The following is a 20,151-nucleotide window of genomic DNA, read 5'->3' on the forward strand; positions in this document are numbered from 1 at the left end:
GACGAGGCCAGGGAATGAACCTGTTGTTACAGCCTGTCTCCTTGACGAGACTTCCGTGTCTCAGCCACCGAGGGCACCTCTGCCGGGTGGGGCTTTCTGCGGTGGAAGATGCCCTGCATCTGTGCTGTCAGAGCCACCAGACGCCGGGCCATCAAGCATTAGAAATGTGGGGCTGAGGAACTGGGCTGTAAATTTCATTTCATTTTCAGCAGTTTAAAGTCAAATGGCCTCCCGTGGCTAATTTCCCCTAGATGGTGAAGGTGAAGGGGATCTTCTGGTCCTTCTGTCCTGTGATGAGGGAGTTACCCTTGTGCTCTTAGTTTAGCTGCATAAAGAACTCGCATAAGCAAAGGTCCTGGAGGGTGAACAGCAAGTGGCTGTGGCGAGGGCGGCTCTGTCCTCTGGTGTACTGAGCTGCTCTGGCCGGCAGGCCGGAGTTCACCTTCTTCACCCCACGCTCGACGTGCTCTGGCCCTAGAGCCTCATGCTCTGGGAAAGAAGCTGGCCTTCTCAGTTGGAGAGTGACTGTTCTTTGGCCGTGGGTGGATATGAGTAAGGTTCCTCCCCAGCTACAGTCTCCAGATAAGTCTAAGAACTAAGGAAGCGGGGTACAGAGAGGCACCCATGAGCTCTTTGTCCTTTCCTGCCCAGCGTCACAGTAGCGTGCCCCTGTCTTTGCCTGTAGCACGCTTAGCCTGTGTTGCTTCCTGGCCCACCGAGCTTGAGCTGGATTTAAGTGGGCCCTGCTTCTAGTTCTGCTGAGTGTTTCATTTCTTCCTGGACCTGCTTAATGGAAGTCTTCTGTTTGGCAGGGACTCTTGGTAGCCTCTGGGCCCACAGAGCCCGTGTGCCCTGTCGCTTCTCTTCTGCCTTGTGAGAGTCTTTTCTTCCAGGAGGGGAGTATCTCCCATCTGGTCTTCCCAGCATCTTTCCTTAAATTAACATCATTGCTTTGTTTGCTGGTTTGAGGCTGAGTCTCGGTACGTTGCCCAGGCTGGTCTCAAGCTCCTGGGCTCCAGCCATCCTTCAGCAGCTGGGGTTGCAGGTGTACGCTGCCTTGCCTCACTGCTGTGTTCACGGTTTTGTTTCTTGTGGCGATATACATGGCAGTGGTCCTTGAAAATCCTTTCTTTCCCCATTGTTTTTAAGCATCCTGTCGTCCACCTGTTGAGACTGGGTCTGTGCTTTGGGAAGATAGGTTTTCCACCTCTGTTTTCCAGTTTCCACTGTTGTCCATGTGGCCTTCACAGTGGGGGCTTGACTCTCCCCTGAGCCTCTCCATGGTGTGGGGCTCCCCATCCACAGTGCAGCCCGTCAAGCAGCATTCCCTGTCTCCCTGTTGGAAGAATGCAGTTAACTCAAGAGAACTTTTTGTAATTTTCCTCTCTATAAACACAGTTATATAGCATGCTCTGTAGGCTTGATATGTTATAAGCATTTCCTCACAACATTACAAACTTTTCCCAAGTAAAAATTTTAGGATTACATATTTCAGAATATGAATGGATCAGATCTTATTTTCTTATAGTATATAACATTTTAAATATTAAATAATGCCACAGGTTATAATTAAAAAACAAATCAGTGGATGTCAAGACTGGTGAGTGAACACTTACTGCTGTAAGGTCAACATCAGAGTTTGTCTAACCTTGATTAAACGCAGCAACTGCGGGTTTCCAATGACCTTTTCTTCTTTGTAGTCCCCGGCGATACTTCCTCCTGTCCTCTCAGATGGCCATCCATCCCGAGTACAGAGAGGAGCTGGAGGCCCTGCAGGCCAGACACGGAGAGTCAGTGCTGGTGCTGGAGAAATGCACCAATCTCTCAGAGGGTGTCCTTGCCATCCGCAAGCGCTGCCACCAGCACCAGGCCTTTGATTACCCCCAGGTGCTGCAGGTGAGTTTCCTGCATGACCCCTGTCAAGCTAGGAGGGGTCACTTCCAGGGGTGAAGTTGACCCCAACAAACAGGAGTTGTTTCCTAGTCGCTACTCGGAATATTGCCCAAAGGGAGAAGAAGATGTGGCAAGATGAGGCCCGCAGGTGCGCGTGTGTCCGGCGTACCGTGTTCACGTAGCGCTGCTTCTTCTATGAGTTCATACTGCTCTCAAGTCGTCATTGTATTTCAGAATGCAAGCCCGATAGATTTACAAGAAATACAGAGACTAAGCAGGCAAATGTGTTTTGCTTTTACCCTATATTCATGGGCCAGTCTAGAGAATCATCTTTTATTTTTTATTTTCTTGTGGTACTGGGGTTCCTGGAAGCCCTTCTACCTCCGGGCTGCACTCCCAGACCTACTATATATATATATATATTTTATTTGGAAACAGGGTCTCCTAAGCCAGCACGCGCGGCTGGCTTCGAACCTGCGCGATCCTGCTGTCTCTGCCTCCCAAGCGCGGGGATCACAAGCGTGCGCCGCCACGCCCGGCGAGAATCATCTTTTTGTAAGGTGGCAGCTGGTGTTGCTGGACCGTGCAGCCCACAAGGCCACAGCCAGCTTTCCCTGGGAGTTAAAGGGTTTGGGGTTGTTTTTTTCTTTCAGTTTCTGGTGTTTTTGCTCTCCTTAAATCATGATTGTGGCAGTACCCCCATAACCAAAGGCAAAGCGTCCCTTTGGGGATGTTGTATCGGCAGCGTAGATGGCATGCCAGGGTACAGGAGCCAGGGGATGACAATTTGAACTTTATGCACATGAGTATTTAAAACACAGACAGGTTAAGTCAAGGGGAAATGTCAAGGAGCTGGTGCGATTTTTTTTTTTTTTTATGTCTATATATCATCTCCAGAGAGCTGACCCATCCTGAGATTGTTAAAATACTTTCTCTCAAGAAGTGCCGCATCTCCCTCTGGAATGTCTGACTGATAACGGTGGTGATGTGAGCGGGAGTATTTATAGTAACCTTTGTCTAGACAGGAAGAATGGTTATCAGCGTGTGTCCACATCTGGATGCTGGCTCCTGGGGTCAGCCTGAGCTCTCCACCTGATGCCCAGGCGCCCTCGGGGTCCCTCCCTCTACTGTCACTGCTTCTCTCCTTCAGCCCCGAGGATTATGGGGTATTGAGTTTCTTCATTTTTTCCCCTGAACTTTCCCTTTTTTTCTAACTTTAAAGATTAGATAACATACCCGTAATCCTAGTACATGGGAGGCTGAGACAGGAGGATCACAAGTTCAAGGCTTGGCCTTAGCAACCTAGCATGACCCTGTTTTTCACCAGGCGTGGTGGCGCACGATTGTATTACCCGCGCTTGGGAGGCTGAGACAGGAGGATCGCACAGGTTCAAAGCCAGCCTCAGCTACTGAGTGAGGCTCTCAGCTACTTAGTGAGACCCTGTTTCCAAATAAAGCATAAAATAGGTCTGGGAGTATAGCCCAGAGATAGAAAAGCCCCTGGGTTCCACCCCCAGTACCACACACAAAATAAAAAATAAAAAATAAAAATAAAAATACTCTGTTTTCAAAATAAAAAGAAAGGCTGGGGGAGTAGTAACTTGGAGACAGAATGTCCCTGGATTCAACACCTATTATTACCCCCCCCCAAAAAAAAAGAAAGATAAGATTACTTTTTAATCTTTTTCTTTCTAAAGAGGCAAAAACCGGGAAACTAATTTTTTTTAGAGAATTAGGTTCTTTCCTTACTGCCATAAGGCAGTTGGTTTCTCTCTGCGTGTCTCTCATTTCCTAAGCATTCAACACCCTGGGCGGGGGGCTTAAGGGAATGAGCGAGGAAGGGATTTGTTTTGAGCTCTTCCTTTCATTATATTTATTCTTTCTAGGTAGAATATAACTGTCTTAATGTCTTTTCAAAGACATTGCATTCCTTAAGTGATTATCTAGATGCTATGGGGAGTAGACAGATGCATACTGTCTAAGTACAGATGTGCTGCTTCTCTTTGGAGACTCCTCTGTAGGACCTGATATTCCCACTTCAAGGTGGGTAGAGGTGAGTCGTGTTCAGACAACACGCCCTGGTGTGTTTGCAGCATACACTAACACTCAAAGAAAGTAGCCTCGAGGATCTCACGTGGCTGCCTGTCCAGAGGAGAGCTTTGGTGTTGGCTCTGAGCATGTGCAGCACGCCGACTCCGGTGGTGCTCAGGTGTCACAACCAGTGAAGCTGCTCACGTTTTACAGGTGTGAGGTGTTGTCTTTGGCATTTTTGCATCAGGACACCTCAGTAGTGCTTGACTAAGCCTTGGAGGAACGCCGTGGTCGACGGGGATCCAGGTAAATGCATCACCAGTGCCGGTTTGCAGTCCTCAGCCTCTGCTCTTGTTCCTGCAGGAGGCTACTTTCTGTGTGGTCCTTCGTGGTGCTCGGCTGGGCCAGGCTGTGCTGAGTGATGTGCTGCAGGCTGGCTGTGTCCCAGTTGTCATCGCAGATTCCTATATTCTGCCTTTCTCTGAAGTCCTGGACTGGAAGAGGTGGGTGTTGCCATCTAGTAAGCTTTAGCTACTGGTTCTGTCCACATTAGAATTGGAAAGCCCCGTAATCCCAGCATTTGGGAAGCCGAGACCAGAGGATCATGGTTCGCGGAAAGCCTCAGCTACTTAGCGAGGCCCTTTACAACTCAGTGAGACCCTGTTTCAAAATAAAGAATAAAAATAGGGCAGGGGGTATGGCTCGGAGGTTGAATGCCCCTGGGTTCCATTCTTAGACCTGAAAAATAAATAAATAAATAAATAAATAAATAAATAAATAAATAAATAGACAAAAATACAAGGCCGGGAGTGTAGCATGGAGGTCGAATGTCCCTGGGTCCCATCCCCAGTACTTCAAAGAAAAAAAAAGAAAGAAATGAAAAGCCCCTCAGGGGATTGCAGTGCATACATAGGTTAGAGAGTTACAGGGTGAGCATCCCTAACCTGAAAACCTGCCTTAACCTCCCGAGTCACTGGGGTCACAGTGCTGTGCCACATAGCCAGCACTGGGGAGCTTTTTAAAAATGCCTGGCCTGCCGGGCATGGTGGCGCACGCTTGTAATCCCCGCGCTTGGGAGGCGGAGACAGGAGGATCACGCAGGTTTGAAGCCAGCCGAGCTGGCCTAAGAGACCCTGTTTCAAAAATATAAAATAGGTCTGGGAGTGTAGCCCAGAGGTAGAAGGGTTTCCAGGAACCCCAGTACCACCAAGAAAAAATAAATAAATAAATAAATAAATGTCTGGTCTTATCCCAGGGATTACAAATTTTTAAAGCTGCCAGGTAATGATTTGTAGTTGCCATTGAGAACCCTGCCTCAGAGTCTCTATAGAATTTGCACAGTATACTGGCTGGGGGTGCAGATCCTCTGCCTGGATGAGAGCCTGGAAACATGCCCAGGGACAGACAGACAAAAGGAATCCTGCCTGGTTATGTTCACAGAACAGCCGTCTGTTCTCGTGGTTCATTTCCCCGAGACTTAGGAGGTAGATGAGGGTTGCCACATACTGCTCAGCGCTGTCCTTGCCTCAGATGCTTAGCTGCTGTCTTCTCTCAAGACTCTTCTGATATTTTGTTCAAGTCTGATCACTACAGATATTTGAACAATTTAAATAGCACTAGTTCAGCTGGGTGTGATGGCGCATGCCTGTAATACCAGCACTTGGGAGGCTAAGACAGGATCGCAGGTTCAAGGACGGCCTCAGCAAGTAGTGAGAATCTCAGCAACCCAGCAAGACCCTGTTTCAAAATAAAAATGAAATAGGGCTGGGGGTATAACTTGGAGGTAGAATGCCCCTGGGCTCAATCCTTAATACCACACCCGCACAAACGTAAATAAATCAGTTAATAGCAATATTTTGTTCATCTATTTATTCGTCTCACATTTATTCGGAAGCATATTGTGCATAATAGTTTCTGCTTCTGAAAAGAGTTTTGAAAATCAGAACATTTTAGATTTTGCAGCATTTCTGATTTCTTATTTTTGGACGAGGGCTGCTCAGCCCGTCAGTCACCTGGCTAACTTGGTAAATATGGCTAAACATGGCAAACAGTGCTAACATGGTAAATGCCATTGCAGACATATGTGGAAGTCTAGAAAAGAGGAGGGGCCTGACCCTGCTCAGAGTCGGACACGAAGTCATTCTCTGTGTCTTAGAGAAGCAGTGAGCCACTTTCAGCATTATCTGCCCAGGAAAACATTTTTTTGAGCACCTTTTATGTGTCAGATGCTGCCAGGTATAGCGGTAGCAAAATGATTAAGGTCATACTTTCCCAGGAAGCTCATAGTTGAGTAGTAGAATGTAGACAAATAAAACTGGGTGTGGTGATGCACGCCTGCAATCCCAGAACTTGGGAGCTGAGATAGGAGGATCATAGGTTCGAGGCCAGCCTCAGCAACTTAGTGAGCCCTTGTTTCAAAGTAAAAAAGAAGGGCTCAGAGTTGAGATAGAACGCCTCTGAGTTCAGTGCCCTAGAGGAGGGGGAGGCGCAGCGTTGTTGGCCCTGGGGTTGGTGAGGGCTTCACAGAGCCGGTGACTCTGAGCTGGATGAAAGGACGTTTCTAGGAGAAACTGGTGAAGTAGTAGTAATCATGCCTACGTGGTAGAAGGCTCTGGGTTTGAGGTTAGAAGGCCTAGGTCCAAAAGCTCTGTTACCAGCTAGCTTTGTGATGGTGATAAATTGCCTAATCTTAAATGAGTCTCAGTTTTCCTCCGTATAGTAGGAATCATTGACATATCTAGCGAGGTTTATCAAGTGCTAACTGTGTGCTAGGCCACAAACCACATGCTTGGGATCTTCTGGTGAGCAGAGCCAGGCACAGTTGTATCCTAACGGACTAGCCTAATGGGCAGAAGTGGGGTTAGGTTTTAATAAATTAATTTGCAAGTATAGTTACCAAGGGCAAAATGCCCTGCAGGAAAAGCCCTTGCGAGGCCTCCTTCTTCCCCGCCCGTCTTAGCCTTGAGCAGCTCTCAGCCCACCCATCTTTCACCGGTGCCTCCTGGGCGGCCCCGCGCCTGCTTCTCGGGTCTCCCCGCAGCTCTCCCTGCTCCTGCGCTTGCTCTTCTGTTGTTTGCTCTGACACTTTAGACAGCGGGATCCTGTTGGGGCATAGTCAGAGCGGGTCATGCCTTTGCCTAAAACCTCCTCGTGCTTTCCCCCCTCACACTGCCAAGTTCCTCCGTGGCCTCGGGGTCTGGCGTGCTTTGCTATGACCCTCTCTCCCCCGCTTTTCCTTGGCTTTGGTCGTCCTCCATCCTGTTTACTCTGCCCCAGCCGTGGGGCCTCCTCGCTGTTCCTGGCACAGGCCCAGCGTGCTGCTCCGGGGCCTTCACTGGGCAGTCCTTCTCCTGGACCACTCTCCCTCAGGCATGTTCAGGGCCTACTCACCCTTACCTTCCTCGTCTGATTCGTTCCCTGTTGTGTTACTGGCGCCCAGCACAGAATAGGAACTGCCAAAAATGACTGAGTTTACATAGAGAGCTAACGGGGGAACATGATCATTCATTCAGAGTGGGCAGGGAAGAGTGAAGAAGAGTGTGCCAGGTAGATGGGACTTCACAAGCAAAGGCCCTGTGGCTGACAGAGTGGTGTTAAGCACCCGAGAGAGCGCCACTGTGGCTGGACTACACTGTGAAGTGGGGTAGCATGAAAGATGAATGGCCGTCAGAGGAGGGAGGCTGAGCTGCCGAGAGCTCTTCTTTAGGAAGGTTCCCAGGGGAAGGGGAGGGAGAGCAAACGCTCCCTGGAGGTGACGTGGAGCAGGAGACCCGGGGTATCGTTCCTGCTTGTAAGAATGAAACACGACTCTATGTAGAAGTGCTTTCTGTAAGGGCTGTGAATTGTTTTACTGTTATCTCCAGAGCCTCTGTGGTTGTGCCAGAAGAAAAGATGTCAGATGTGTACAATATTTTGCAGAGCATCCCACAAAGACAGATCGAAGAAATGCAGAGACAGGTAAGAGGCCTGCTGGGAGGTGATGGGGCGTGACCTGGCGGACTTGATCCTGTGGACACAGGGATGGCAGCCAAACGCCTGAGTGGGGTTTTCCTCCTCCCTGCATCAGCTAACCAAAGGCAGATGACAGGGGAGCAGGCAGGGTGAGGTGCATCAAGAAAGCTTGAAGCGCCCATCAGAGCCGGGCGTGGAGGCACACACCTGTAACCTAGTGAGACTCTCTTTCAATAGAAAGTAAAAAGGCCAGCGGGTGTAGCTTGGAGGTAAAATGCGCTTGGGTTCAATCCTCAATAACAAACAAGCAAACAAACAAACACACACACAAAGCCTGTTGGAGATGTTAAAACTCTGAGATAAGCCTGCTGTGGTTCCAGGATCTTCCCCTTGCTTTTAGGCCTCCGGTGGGGCGGGGGCAGCATATCATGGCTGGAGCGTGTAGTGGAACCAAACAGCCCACTTGATGGCTGGGAAGCAAAAGAAAGAGGAAGGGGCCAGGGTGCCCGTTAAGGCGCCTCCAAAGACCTGAAGACCTGCCACTAGTCCACCACCCTCTAATGGTGCCTCCCTGGGGATTAGATCTCTAACACATGGGCATTTGGGGGACACTCAAGATCCAAGATGTAGTCATACTGAACTTTCATCTTGTAATGACTAAATCTGAGGTTCTTGGATGGCCTGGGTTGGATGCCAGCTCTGTTAATATAAGCTCTGTGCTCCTGGGAAAGGATCTGCCTTCCTTGGGCTCTGAAACCTAATCTGTGAAACATTTTGACATTCTGATTAGAAAACAAATCACAGGTCGATTTAGCTTCTTTATTACTTTTTCATTGTTACTTAACTGCTGACCTCATCAGAGAAGCAAAAGATCAGTGTAGAAAACTCTAGATTTTTATGCTAAACCTGTGGTTCTTAATACTTTTATAGAGGAGAATGCCCTTCAAAGAGGGTACGTGTATCTTGTGTTACCGTATGTGTATGTGTGTGTGTGTGTGTGTGTGGTACTGGTATGGAACCCAGGGGCATTCTACCTCTGAGCTATACCCCCAGCCCTATTTTTTATTCCTTTTTTTTTTTTTTTTTTTTGAAACAGGTTCTCACTAAGTTGTGAGGGCCTCACTAAGTATCCTGACTCAGCCTCCCAGGGACTGGGATTACAAGTGTGAGCCACCATGCCTGGCCTTTGTGTTACGTTTTGTGTCTTGCTTATTTATTCACAAGGCTAATTACAGAGCCATATGCTGACTCACACTAGATTCTAGTCTAGAGAGGTTAAAAAGGAGCCGGGCAAGTACAAACGGGCAGATTCTGTCCGGCCACCCCACCACCCTACTTCTCCTTTAAGCTGAGAGAGCCATTTGTTTTGGGGTTTCCAGAGTCCCTGCTGCCAGCTCACAGAAGACCGTTTTTCCACAAAAGCAAGGGGGTGCGAGTCACGGGCCCGAGGCAGGCCTGGCTGCTTGTTTTTAGTGACAGGCTCAGAACATTGGAACAGCTGACATGGAATGAATGCAGGGCATTTTAAACAGGGCACTCCTCAGTCATTTGGGTTCCAAGAGGCACACTTGGATTTGGAAGCGTTGGGCTGGCGCCCTGGCTCTGTCCCTATTAATTGCATGCCCATGAGCAGTCGCCCAAGCTGCTTAGGCTCTTATTTTCTTATTTATGAAATGACAGGTTTGGCTGAGCTGTCTCTCGTGTTCCACGCAGCTGTGAAACACTCTATGAAACTCTTGGCCCTGGCAAGACGTTACCCTCCCTGACACATTACAGTCTAGCGGTCATCTTTTCTTCTCCCAAACACCTCTGTTTATGAGAGCCAGTTACCTCCTCTGGTGACAACACCCTCCATCCTGCCAGCCTACAAGGGAGAAGTGGTTGTGGCCTCCCCTGCTGCCCTTTCTAAACCCTCTCCAGTCAGTGCCCTTTCCTGGTTCTCTCACTGCCCACAGTTCTGCCCATAGTGCCCATTAGTCTTCCTTTCCTCCTTGTCCCATGTTCCCTAAATGACCTCTCAACCCCCGTCTCTAGACTAGACTGATCCTACCTAGATGTGAGATGGTCTGGTTAAAGTAATTCCCAGCTAGATGCAAATGGCCTTTAGGTTCAGCTGCTACTAACTGCCAGTTGTATCCTTTCTTTCCCCAAGTTTTGACAACTAAAAAATGTCTCTAGACATCTCGCTTTAAGAGCCACTGTTCTATGGAATATGTGTCATCTAAAAGACCAGCGATTCTGTTAGTCAGCTTTGTGTTACTATAGCCAAATACTGGAGGCAATTAATTTATAAGGGAAAAAGGTTTATTTAGATTACAGTTTGAGGTTCAAATCCCAAATCGGGCAGTCTTTTGGTTTGGCCTCTGGTGAGGGCAGTAGATGATAATGGTAGGAGCACTTGGAGTGAGCGGTCACATCACTAGCCAGGAAGCAGAGAGAGGGAGAAAGGATGGGGCAGGTCCCACGCCCCCAGTGACCTGTGGACCTCCCTCCCACTAGACACCACCTCTCAGAGGTCCGCAGCACACCCATCCTGCCACCCTGGGGCCCAAGCCTTTGGACCTTTGGAGGACTATAGCAGAGAGCAAGGGCTCTTCTGTTCTGTAACAAAATCTGCTTGTCATTTTGCCTCTGTCTCCCTTCTGTCAATTTACTGTTACCTGGGCGAGAGTAAGAGAAAATTGCATATACTCGATTCTGAAAGGTTGTTAGACCTTAGTGAATTCTCTCTAGGGAGGTCAGATTCTGATCTTTTAGTAAGATAGTCACAAACTTTTACAAGAAAACTATTTGCCTTGGGAGCTGATGGCTTACCCCCCCCCCCAACCTGTCACAGTGAACTAAGGCTGAGGAACCCGTCTCCCACTTTTTGAAAACCTGAGCCAATTTAAGAGCGCTGCCTGGCCTGCTACAGCCAGCAGAGGTCTCCATTCACTTCTAAGTGACTCCTTTCGCGTGTTTTAACTCTGAGAAATCCTGAACGCCATACGTACTGTTTTCTTCACGCGCTCAGTGTCCTCATAGCTGCTCTCCTGAGACCACTTCCTTCTGGTGAAGAAGAGACAGTGCTCATAACAGAGTTTGCCCTCCCTGGATGGGACGGGACAGAGCAAAAGTTCCCAGCTGACGCCAGAAACGTAGTATTACAGCAACCTTTTGCACTTAGAGTTTAGGCTCAGAAAAGTTGCAGTCTGACACTGGCAGAACCCTTTGCCTGACGGTGAAAAGAAATTAAGTTCCCTCTCCGCCGTAGCTGTGATCACGCGGCCGCCATAAAGTCACGCACAGGTTCAGGCTGCAGTCAGTGCTGCTGCAGTGAAGAAAGGTACAGAGAGGAGGCTGTCCTGGCACGGGCTCCTGGAGGCCACCGCTGAGCAGCGCCGCACACAGGGCCCTGGCCACCTGGCTGCGCTCACAAGGGCCTTTTGCATAGGTTAAAAAATAGTTCCTTAAGTCAGTAAAGGATAATAGTATTAACAGTGTAAAACTGACTTACCAGTTGGCCTTCTGTTTTCTTCCAAGCTAATTACCTAGTTAATTGATTTATTGAAGCTCTAATTGTTTTCTCAGGAAGAGATTATGGGTGATTATTAGGACTCTGTGACCCCACCCACAAGGGGGAGTAGTCGTCTTGGATCCAAGGTCCGAGCCCAAAGAAAGTCAGCAAGGTAGTGACCTGAAAAGGAAAGGAGAGAATTTGGATTAACATCAGGACTGATGGGGACAGCATTTGAGGGAGGCTTGAAGGTGAGTTTTCTTACTTTGGAAACAGGAAGAAGTATGCAGCTGTAGTCAAATGGCACATTCGTATCCCCAGTCTCCCCCTGAATCCTGAGAAAAGTGGGACGGCTGGATAGACACTAGACCGTCTAGTTGGAAATGTTTGTGTGGGTAGGGAGGGGGTGTAAGTGGATCCCCGGTTTATCTGTTGAGCAGAGTTTCCAAACATTCTTTTATTGGTCAGTGGCTCCACCAGCAGTGACCTCCGACCTCAGCCACACCGGGAGGTGGAAGTCAGGAGCCTGTCTTCCTTTGAACTTCTCTTTGTACTGAATTGCCTCGGAGCCTTTGAGGTGGCAGAAACATTTCAGCATCTCCCTTTCTCTTTAGCCTTTAACACTGGGGTAAGTTAAAATACCAGTTGCTTCTCAGTCTCCGGCCCCTCTTCCTCTCTGTACCTTCATGTTTTCCCGGTAATTATGCCAGATATTTGTGCTGCAGAGAAATGCTAGAAGATACAGTGGGCTTATTCGGAAAAGGACAAAACACTTCTCTTTAACAGGAGAAAACCCAGGCCTGTGGTGCCCCTCTCCACCAGGCCTGTCGTCAGTCCCAGTCGTGACCCAGAGGGGAGAAGAGGCCGCGGGCAGCCAGATGTGTGTGCCTCGCCCCTGGCCGTAAGCTGCATTCGCGGGCACGCCCCCTCGGGGGGCTCCCACTTTATCTTACTCACACACAGTCTCAACACACTGATCTGTGATATTTGGTTTCCATAGCTACAGTAGTTTAGAAGCCACAAACATAAGGGGAGAAGGGAGAGTGCAAGTGAGGGTCTCGGGTGCCAGTCTGACACGAAGAGACAAGGTCAGAAGAGGAGCTCTGAGCACAGTGGGCGACAGCACCGGCGGTTTTGCAGTTTGCTGCGTCTCAAGTGTATCACTGTTAGATGGCGAATTCCTCAATTCATAGGACATGTTTGTTTGTTTTACATATTTTGGATTCTGACCTCCGAATGAACCTGGCCGTCAGTTTGAATGTTGAAGTCTCTGTTCCCCTCCAAAAGCTGTTATTGCTGGGTATCTTAAACTTTAAGATTTAATTTTGTTTATTTAGCATATATCTTTCTAAAATACTGGGTTTTATGTAATCTACTTTACGAAGTCTTCTGTTTAGAATGTCAAAGTTTTTCTCTTTTAAAAAAGTGTTCTGGCCGGGCGGGCGTGGTGGCGCACGCTTGTAATCCCCGCGCTTGGGAGGCGGAGACAGGAGGATCGCGCAGGTTCGTAGCCAGCCATGCTGGTTTAAGAGACCCTGTTTCAAAAATATAAAATAGGTCTGGGAGTGTAGCCCGGAGGTAGAAGGGCTTCCAGGAACCCCAGTATCGCCAAAAAAAAAAAAAAAAAAAGTGTTCTGTTTTATGGACACAGTGTTACACACATGTAATCCCAGTTCTTGGGAGGCTGAGACAGGAGGATGGCAAGTTTGAGGACAGCCTCAGCAGTTTAGCAAGGCTCGTGGCAACTTAGTGAGACTCTACTTCAAATAAATAAATTAATACATAGGGATGGGGGCGTAACTCAGAGGTAGAATATCCCTAGGATCAATCCTCAGTACCCTTCCCCCCACAAAGGGCTCTGTAATTCAATTAAAAATGTAAATCCTCCCACGCGTAGAAATTTCAGCAGCCCAGACCCAGGTATGGTCTGAGGCCTCCAGTGCTGGCGGCCGTGTTGCTGTGTCCGTGACAGCTATTAGCAGGCTGTGTTCATTCCCCCCGCCCCCCAAAATGCCCCATTAGAAAGCAGACCCTTTCAGCAGAGACGTGAGATAGGCCGTTAGAGGAAGAATCTGAACTTTTTATGTGAACACACTGCGGATAAAGAGACGTGAAGTAATCCTCCTGGGAGCACACGGCCTGCCAGGGCCGGCGGGAGCACACGCTGTTCTGCCCACAACTGGTCAGACCGCAGAGGAGCGCGGCCCGGGTTGCGGGGAAGTCGGGCTGGATCCCAATAATTCAAGCTGACTGCTACTGACTGGTCTTCTCCCCAAAGTAGTTGCTTGAGGCAGTCAGGACTGGACACATCCCTGGAAATAATGTTCGGGGGAATGTGGAAAAGATTTCACTTCTAATTTCCAGGATCGGTATTGTAATGTCTGTCATTCTTACCCACCCCCACCCAGCTGTGAAATTGAGAATTTTTTAATATATATAAGCTAGACTCTCAGGGATTTAATAAAAATGCCAGTGATTCCCTTCTAGGCCCAATGTGTCTCTCCAAGCTGTGTCCCAGTTTTAGCTTTCCAGGTCGCCCCTCAAAAGCTACCGTCAGGCTGCTCAGTGGGAGAACGCCGGCTCCCCGCCCGCGAGGCCGCGGGTGCAATCCCCAGCAACGCGCACACAGGAGTTCTGCCTCGCTTCCCCTTGGACAGGAGCGGAGACACCGACCAGAGCCCTGGAGTTCTTCCCAGGAAGCAGACAATGGAGGTTCTGGTACCAAGCAAGGCATTTGGCCGAGACAGACACCAAGGTGGCGTCTACAGTCACTTGTGGGCTCTTGACATTTCATAGCATTTTTTCGCAGTAGCATTGTGAGCTCTGTATTTGAGTTTTCCTGTGAGTATAAACACATACCAGGAGGGAGACCAGTCAGTGCACGTTGTTTCAAACAGGATAAAATAAGGACTCATTTAACTGGAACCCTTACGGAAGAGCAGTTTTTTTCTCGTGTTTAACTTTTTCCCCCCCTTGACTTTGGTATTAAGAACTTTGTTGGAAAAGACTTTTTACCAAGTATCTGATGGGAAGCCAAGAAAAGCATTTTAATAGAACTGTCTCAAATTTATAGTGCGCTGGGGCCTGTAAATAAATTTTCTTGTCTTTAAGGTTTGGACTGATTTGCAGTTGTTTTGTATGACTTCTGAGATTTAAATCCTCACAGTCCAGATGGAGAGACCATAAAGCTGCTTTCCCTGGCAGCCTCGGTGTATCTCGTCTCTAGGCAAATACAGCAGGATAGTATATGGAGCTTTGCCTGCATAGGGTCGCTCATCTTACTGTGATACCGTTTTTAATTGATCTGGCGACATTTTCAACTTAAGCATTGTCTAAATTTAACAGAGTTAGATTCTTAATTTCATAATGCAAAGGTCAAGTAAATATTTTTTTTTTTTTTTTTTTTTTGTGGTACTGGGGTTCCTGGAAGCCCTTCTACCTCCGGGCTACGCTCCCAGACCTATTTTATATTTTTGAAACAGGGTCTCTTACGCCAGTGCGGCTGGCTTCGAACCTGCGCGATCCTCCTGTCTCCACCTCCCAAGCGCGGGGATTACAAGCGTGCGCCACCACGCCCGGCCTCAAGTAAATATGTTTTAAACACATGCTTTGTTCTACTGTTTGGGGGCATACTGGGGAGATCACTTGTCTTTAATAAAGGACCTCAGGTCGCTAGCAAGAGTACTGTGGTAATACAGGGGTCACAAGGCCAGGGGTGCTGTGCACTCAGTTGTGCTGAGGGAGTCAGGTACAGGGAGTGGTGTCTACGAGGGGATGCGAGGGGAGGGAGGGTGGGTGCTGGCCTGGGCAGGGATGTGCCCACCTTCTGAGGGAAGGTGAATAGGTAATGGGGATGGTGCCCCGTGCAGCCGACCAGGTGGGGAGGACTCAGAAGACCATCTGCAGGGAACTTGGGAAGGAACTGGAAGGAAGGGAGGGTAACAAGTGTGTGAGGAGGGGGAAAGCCGGGTAATTGAAGAGGTTTAGTCCAACCTTAGACACAATCCAGCCCATTCCTTGTACTTCACAAGTGACCAACCAGGAGGCCTTAGGGTTTCAGTGATTTTGAGAATTTCTTGTTAGGGCCAGAGCTGGGCTGGAATCCAGGTCTCCTGATGTCCATCCGGTGATTTTTTTTCCTTTTTTTTTTTTTTGGCATGGTGTACTGCAATATTTTCCTATTGCATGTAATGATTAATGAGTAGAGGTCAGTGCATCATCAGGTCAGTATGGTGGGTCATGATTGGCATTTTGTTCTTTAAAACAATGAAATAGAGTCTTAAGCAACTGTGGAGGCTGAGGCAGGAGGATTGCAAGTTCAGAGCCAACCTGGGCAATTTAGAGAGACCCTGCCTCAAAATTAAAAAAGAAATACAAAGGTTTGGGGAAGTAAGTCGGTGGTAGAGGGGCCTTGGTTTTAGTCCCTACTACTGCCCACCAGAAAAATCCTCAAAGCAAACCAAAACAGAAAAGCCCAGTAATAAGAAGAACTATAATAACAGGAAACTCTCAGAGCGTGTTAAATATAAGGGTAAATATTTCATGAAACCTCTGTTTTAATTTTGAGTTGCAGAAAATATATGTTTTTGTGGTTCCTAGTCCAAAAGGTTTGAAAAATGTAGTAGAAAGCACAGGGGCCTTTGAGTGGGAGAAGCCTGGATTCGAATCCTGAGCGCGGCCGTCTGTTTACCAGCTTCATGACTGTGGGCAAGCTACTTGACTTTCCCAGGCTTCAGTTTTCCTATCTAAAACCTGGGGCTAATAATCCTCGTGAGCAGTGGCATTGATTGAATAAGATCGCTCACTTAGAGCATGTGGTTCTGGTCCCCTGCTCCATGCTGGCAGTCATTTGCGAGAGCTGCCCCCGGTCTGCATTTAAATTTTGGAAGGAGCCTCCTGGGAAAGAGCCTCCTGGTCTTAAGGAGCCACAGTAAGTTACCAACATGGATGTATTATGCATTTGCTTCTGGGCTTGGAAACTTGACACAGAATTTAGTCCTGTGTGTTCTGGTATACTTTTTACATCTTGGCATGGAAGAAGGTTCACCTCTATGCTTTTCTGTTAGGCTCAGAATGGCTTCTAGGGAGATAAAAATCAGTGACTCCTTGCTAAGCCCTTTTGTTTTGATCTAGTGGTACATTTGAATAAAGCATTATTACTTATTTTCCCCCTTTCCATGAAAAAAAGAAAGTATACTGTGTCTTTCCTTCTACTTGGTTCTCTGCCAAATCATAATTTTATTCATTTTTGAACTAAATAATTAAAAACTAAATGAACTTATAGAGGAAAAATAAAAATCAGAATTGACAGCTGATGATGAACAGCCGAAGATCTAGAGTCTGGTAGGCATGAACTACTAATAAGGGGACTTTTCGTGGGACTTGGGGAGGGCGGGCCTGACCCCTGTGAGCCTCAGTGGTTCGCTCTGCAGGGAGGAGAATGAGTTCCGGTGTATGATCTTCACGTTGTCCTCTTTGTCTCCCCTTTTCCTCTTCTCTTTTGGCTCGCCCAGGCTCCCTTCCCCCAGCCCTTCCTCACCAGCTCCGTCCATCCCATATTTGAAGTCCCGCTGGAGAGCCGAGAGGAGCCTCAGCCCCCGGATGAGTCGGGCTAAAGCACTTCCATAAATCTGCGGCTCATTTTAATGCCACGTTAAAACGGTGCGAGCGGCTGGTTTCCGTGGCCCCTGCCCTCTTTCTTTATGGGGTTCTTTGGCTCTTCTCTATAAAGAGGCCCTGTGGAGTCATTTGAAAGTTCTTATCAGTTTGCTGACAGCTATATGGGCCTTTCTACTGAGTGCAGGAGCTCAGGCAGGCGTGTGAAACTTCTGATATTAAATTTGAAGAACAATGGCAGGCAGAAGGGATCCGGTGGTGGACCAGTGATCCGGAGGTGAAAGACTAGACGATTATTACCTTTGCAGGTCTCGCCCTCACCGTGGGGATGGCAGGGCAGGGCAGGGCAGTCGGGGTGAGGCCGGAGAGGGCTTTCCAAGGGCCTTTGTTTGGATCCCCTGGTTGGCAGCGCCATCCCCCTGGCAGTCTGCTTCTACACTCTCGTGTGTGGGGTGGGCAACCCCAGAGCATCAGGGTGGCCGGGTTGGCAGGCCCCTGCTGGCTTGTCTGCCAGCTCCAGCCTGCTGTCTCTGTGTTCACAGCATCACTGGTATTGAATTTAAAGGGACTGTCATTAGTCGGCTTTGCTGCCCCTTTTAGACCAGATAGCTTGCCCTCGGTAATCCTCCCGGAGTGCTTCACGGAGCCCCCAGGCCCTCCATAAATGTCAGCTTGTGAGGCTGTGCTCTCTCTCACATTGAGTGGACTGCAAGCCCTCTTCCCGCTTCCCTTCCACTTTGCCTTTCTTCCTTAACTGGAAAACTCTTGTAGCCAGCAGCCGAGGAGAAGGAAAAACCATTACCTGGACTGTGGCCAGCGGCCTGACAGGAGCTTCAGAATCTTCGGCATCTCCTGCCCAGAATGCTTTCCCAGGCGTTTTATGAAGAGCATCCCTACTCTCCTCCTTCCAGCTCCCCAGCCTTGACTTCCAAGTGGGAGGGGTAGACACAGATACCCCCAGAAAGAGCTTTGTGTCCTCTGGCTCTTCTGATTGGAGCTTTAGGAAGAGGTTATCATGATAAGCAAAGTCTAGTGGACATACATATTTTTAACTACTTCCATCTCTTTTTAGCATGAACACCTTTTTCCTTTTTCTAGTTTGGACATGAGCAATTTTGCAAGTGCGTTCAATTAAAAATACTCACTTAGCCGGGCGTGGTGGCGCACGCTTGTAATCCCAGCATTCGGGAGGCCGAGACCGGAGGATCACGGTTTGTGGACAGCCTCAGCTACTTAGTGAGGCCCGCCGCAACTTAGTGAGACCCTGTTTCAAAATAAAAGAATAAAAAAAATAGGGCAGGGGGTGTAGCTCAGAGGTCAAATGCCCCTGGGTTCCATCCCCAGACCCAGGAAAAAAAAAAAAAAAACTAAACAGTCACTTAACTTGAGGTTGAGGCAAAAGCAGGAAATTTTGTAGTATGTTAGTCAGATATATACAGCTGTTAATCTAGGATTGTCACTGAGCAACAATCAAAAATAATTTTAATATTCATGTAGCTCCTGTGGTGAGAGTCTAGGATAGCCTTTGAGCAAACAGTAAAAGCACGGATTCATTTTATTACTCACGCAGCTCCTGTAGGGAGAGCAATGGGTACAAAAATCAAACGAGCAATAAAATACTCTACTCTGAGGTGCTAGGATTACTTTTTCATCCTTTCCTGGTGGACTAAATTCTTTTTCTATAATTAGATTAAAAGTTGATTTGGGGGAAATTAACTGGATATAATCACTTTTAGTATAATTTTACCACATGGAATAATTTAAATGTATTAGAAGTTGTCGTGAATATATGATCATGATCACTCCTCGTTATGCACCCCTTTCCAGGAGGCGAGAGCCGGTAGAATGGCTACTGTTTCCTTGTCGGGCATCGTGTGGAGAACTGTCTCTAGAGTTAACCACGGGTTAAGCCCTTGTAATGAGTCTCCAACGTGGGGCCTCGCTTGAGGAAATGGCCTCTCTAATGAAGGTGTTAAACATTAATTCGCAGAGTCGCCTGGTTCTTTGGGCTGCTGCCCCACAGGGTGGGATTACTGGCTAAGCATTTCTGAGGAATAATTACTCATCACAGGAAGTGCCGTGTAGGTTTTGTGCACTCATTGTATACCCATTTAGAAAAACCCTCTAGGTTGACAAAAGAATAACTTGTAAATGAACGAGCGTTGCTATGTTTGGCAGACAGTCACCTTTTTTAAGTCTTCAGTGAGGGCTAGACCGATTCGTACAATAAGCCATTTTGTTTATTTGCACAGCCTAGCATGTCGGCGCCACAGCATGCTACGAGCATGGACAACAATCAAAATACAGGGTTCTGTGTGCACAAACAGGAACATAGATTCTCACAGGCGTGTCTATTGCCTCCCTTTAGGTAGCTAAAAGAACTTGGGCCTACCTAATTACTTTTTTCCCCATAGTTTTCAGCTTTATAGGAGTGCAGTCAGTCTTCTGCCTCTGTGCTACTGGTCTTGGGACTACAAGGCCACAGTCACACTTATTTATTTCATTGTCTTCATTTAATTGAGTTGATAGTGAATCAGACCAGGAGCAGTAGAAACGCAGCTCTCGCTCAGCCATTTCTGGCACCAGGTTTTCTCTGAGGTGCTTCCAGGCTCGTGTGTAATGTTTAAATGTGTGCTTAACTGTCCACGCCGGCAAGGCCTGGAGTAGTAGGAAGGCTTATTATCTTTCCGATCCCAGTGCTTTTGATTAGAAGGAGCAAGTGGTTTCTGTTCAAGCGTTTGAAGTCCGTGTATGCATTGAAGTGATTTTAGGTTTCAGGTTGATTTGGTCAGGCCTTGATGGTTTTAAATAAGTATCGTTTGTATTTTAGAAAAACCTTCAAGTTTTGCTTCTTGGTTTTAAGCTACAGATGGGAGTTGAGTGCAGCAGCGTAGTATTCTGGCATTTGATGGGAACAAGAAGCCCCAGAGCTTGCTGGGCGCATGCTTGTAATCCCAGCATTTGGGAGGCTGAGACAGGAGGATCCGGGTTCGTGGACAGCCTCAGCTACTTAGTGGCTGTTTGCAACTCAATGAGACCCTGTTTCAAAATAAAGAATAAAAAAAAAAAAAAGAAAATAAGGCTGGTGTTGTAGCTCAGAGGTAGAATGCCCCTGGGTTCCATCCCCAGTACCACAAAAAAGAAGAAGGAGAAGGAGAAGGAGA

General features: G+C 47.9%; 1 protein-coding gene across 1 annotated transcript in view; it reads left to right on the top strand.

Moving 5' to 3' along the window:
* The window catches only part of EXT2 (exostosin glycosyltransferase 2), a gene marked incomplete at both ends in the record, with an annotated part of 126,732 nt that overhangs the window by 14,984 nt on the left and 91,597 nt on the right, over positions 1 to 20,151 (top strand). The window contains 3 exons of the mRNA XM_080706825.1: positions 1,701 to 1,896; positions 4,288 to 4,427; positions 7,788 to 7,881. Coding sequence (XP_080562951.1) covers positions 1,701 to 1,896; positions 4,288 to 4,427; positions 7,788 to 7,881 — 430 coding nt within the window. The remainder of the gene's footprint in view (positions 1 to 1,700; positions 1,897 to 4,287; positions 4,428 to 7,787; positions 7,882 to 20,151) is intronic.

Source organism: Muscardinus avellanarius, assembly GCF_963383645.1.
Source record: "Muscardinus avellanarius genome assembly, chromosome: 1".
NCBI classification, from domain to species: domain Eukaryota; kingdom Metazoa; phylum Chordata; class Mammalia; order Rodentia; family Gliridae; genus Muscardinus; species Muscardinus avellanarius.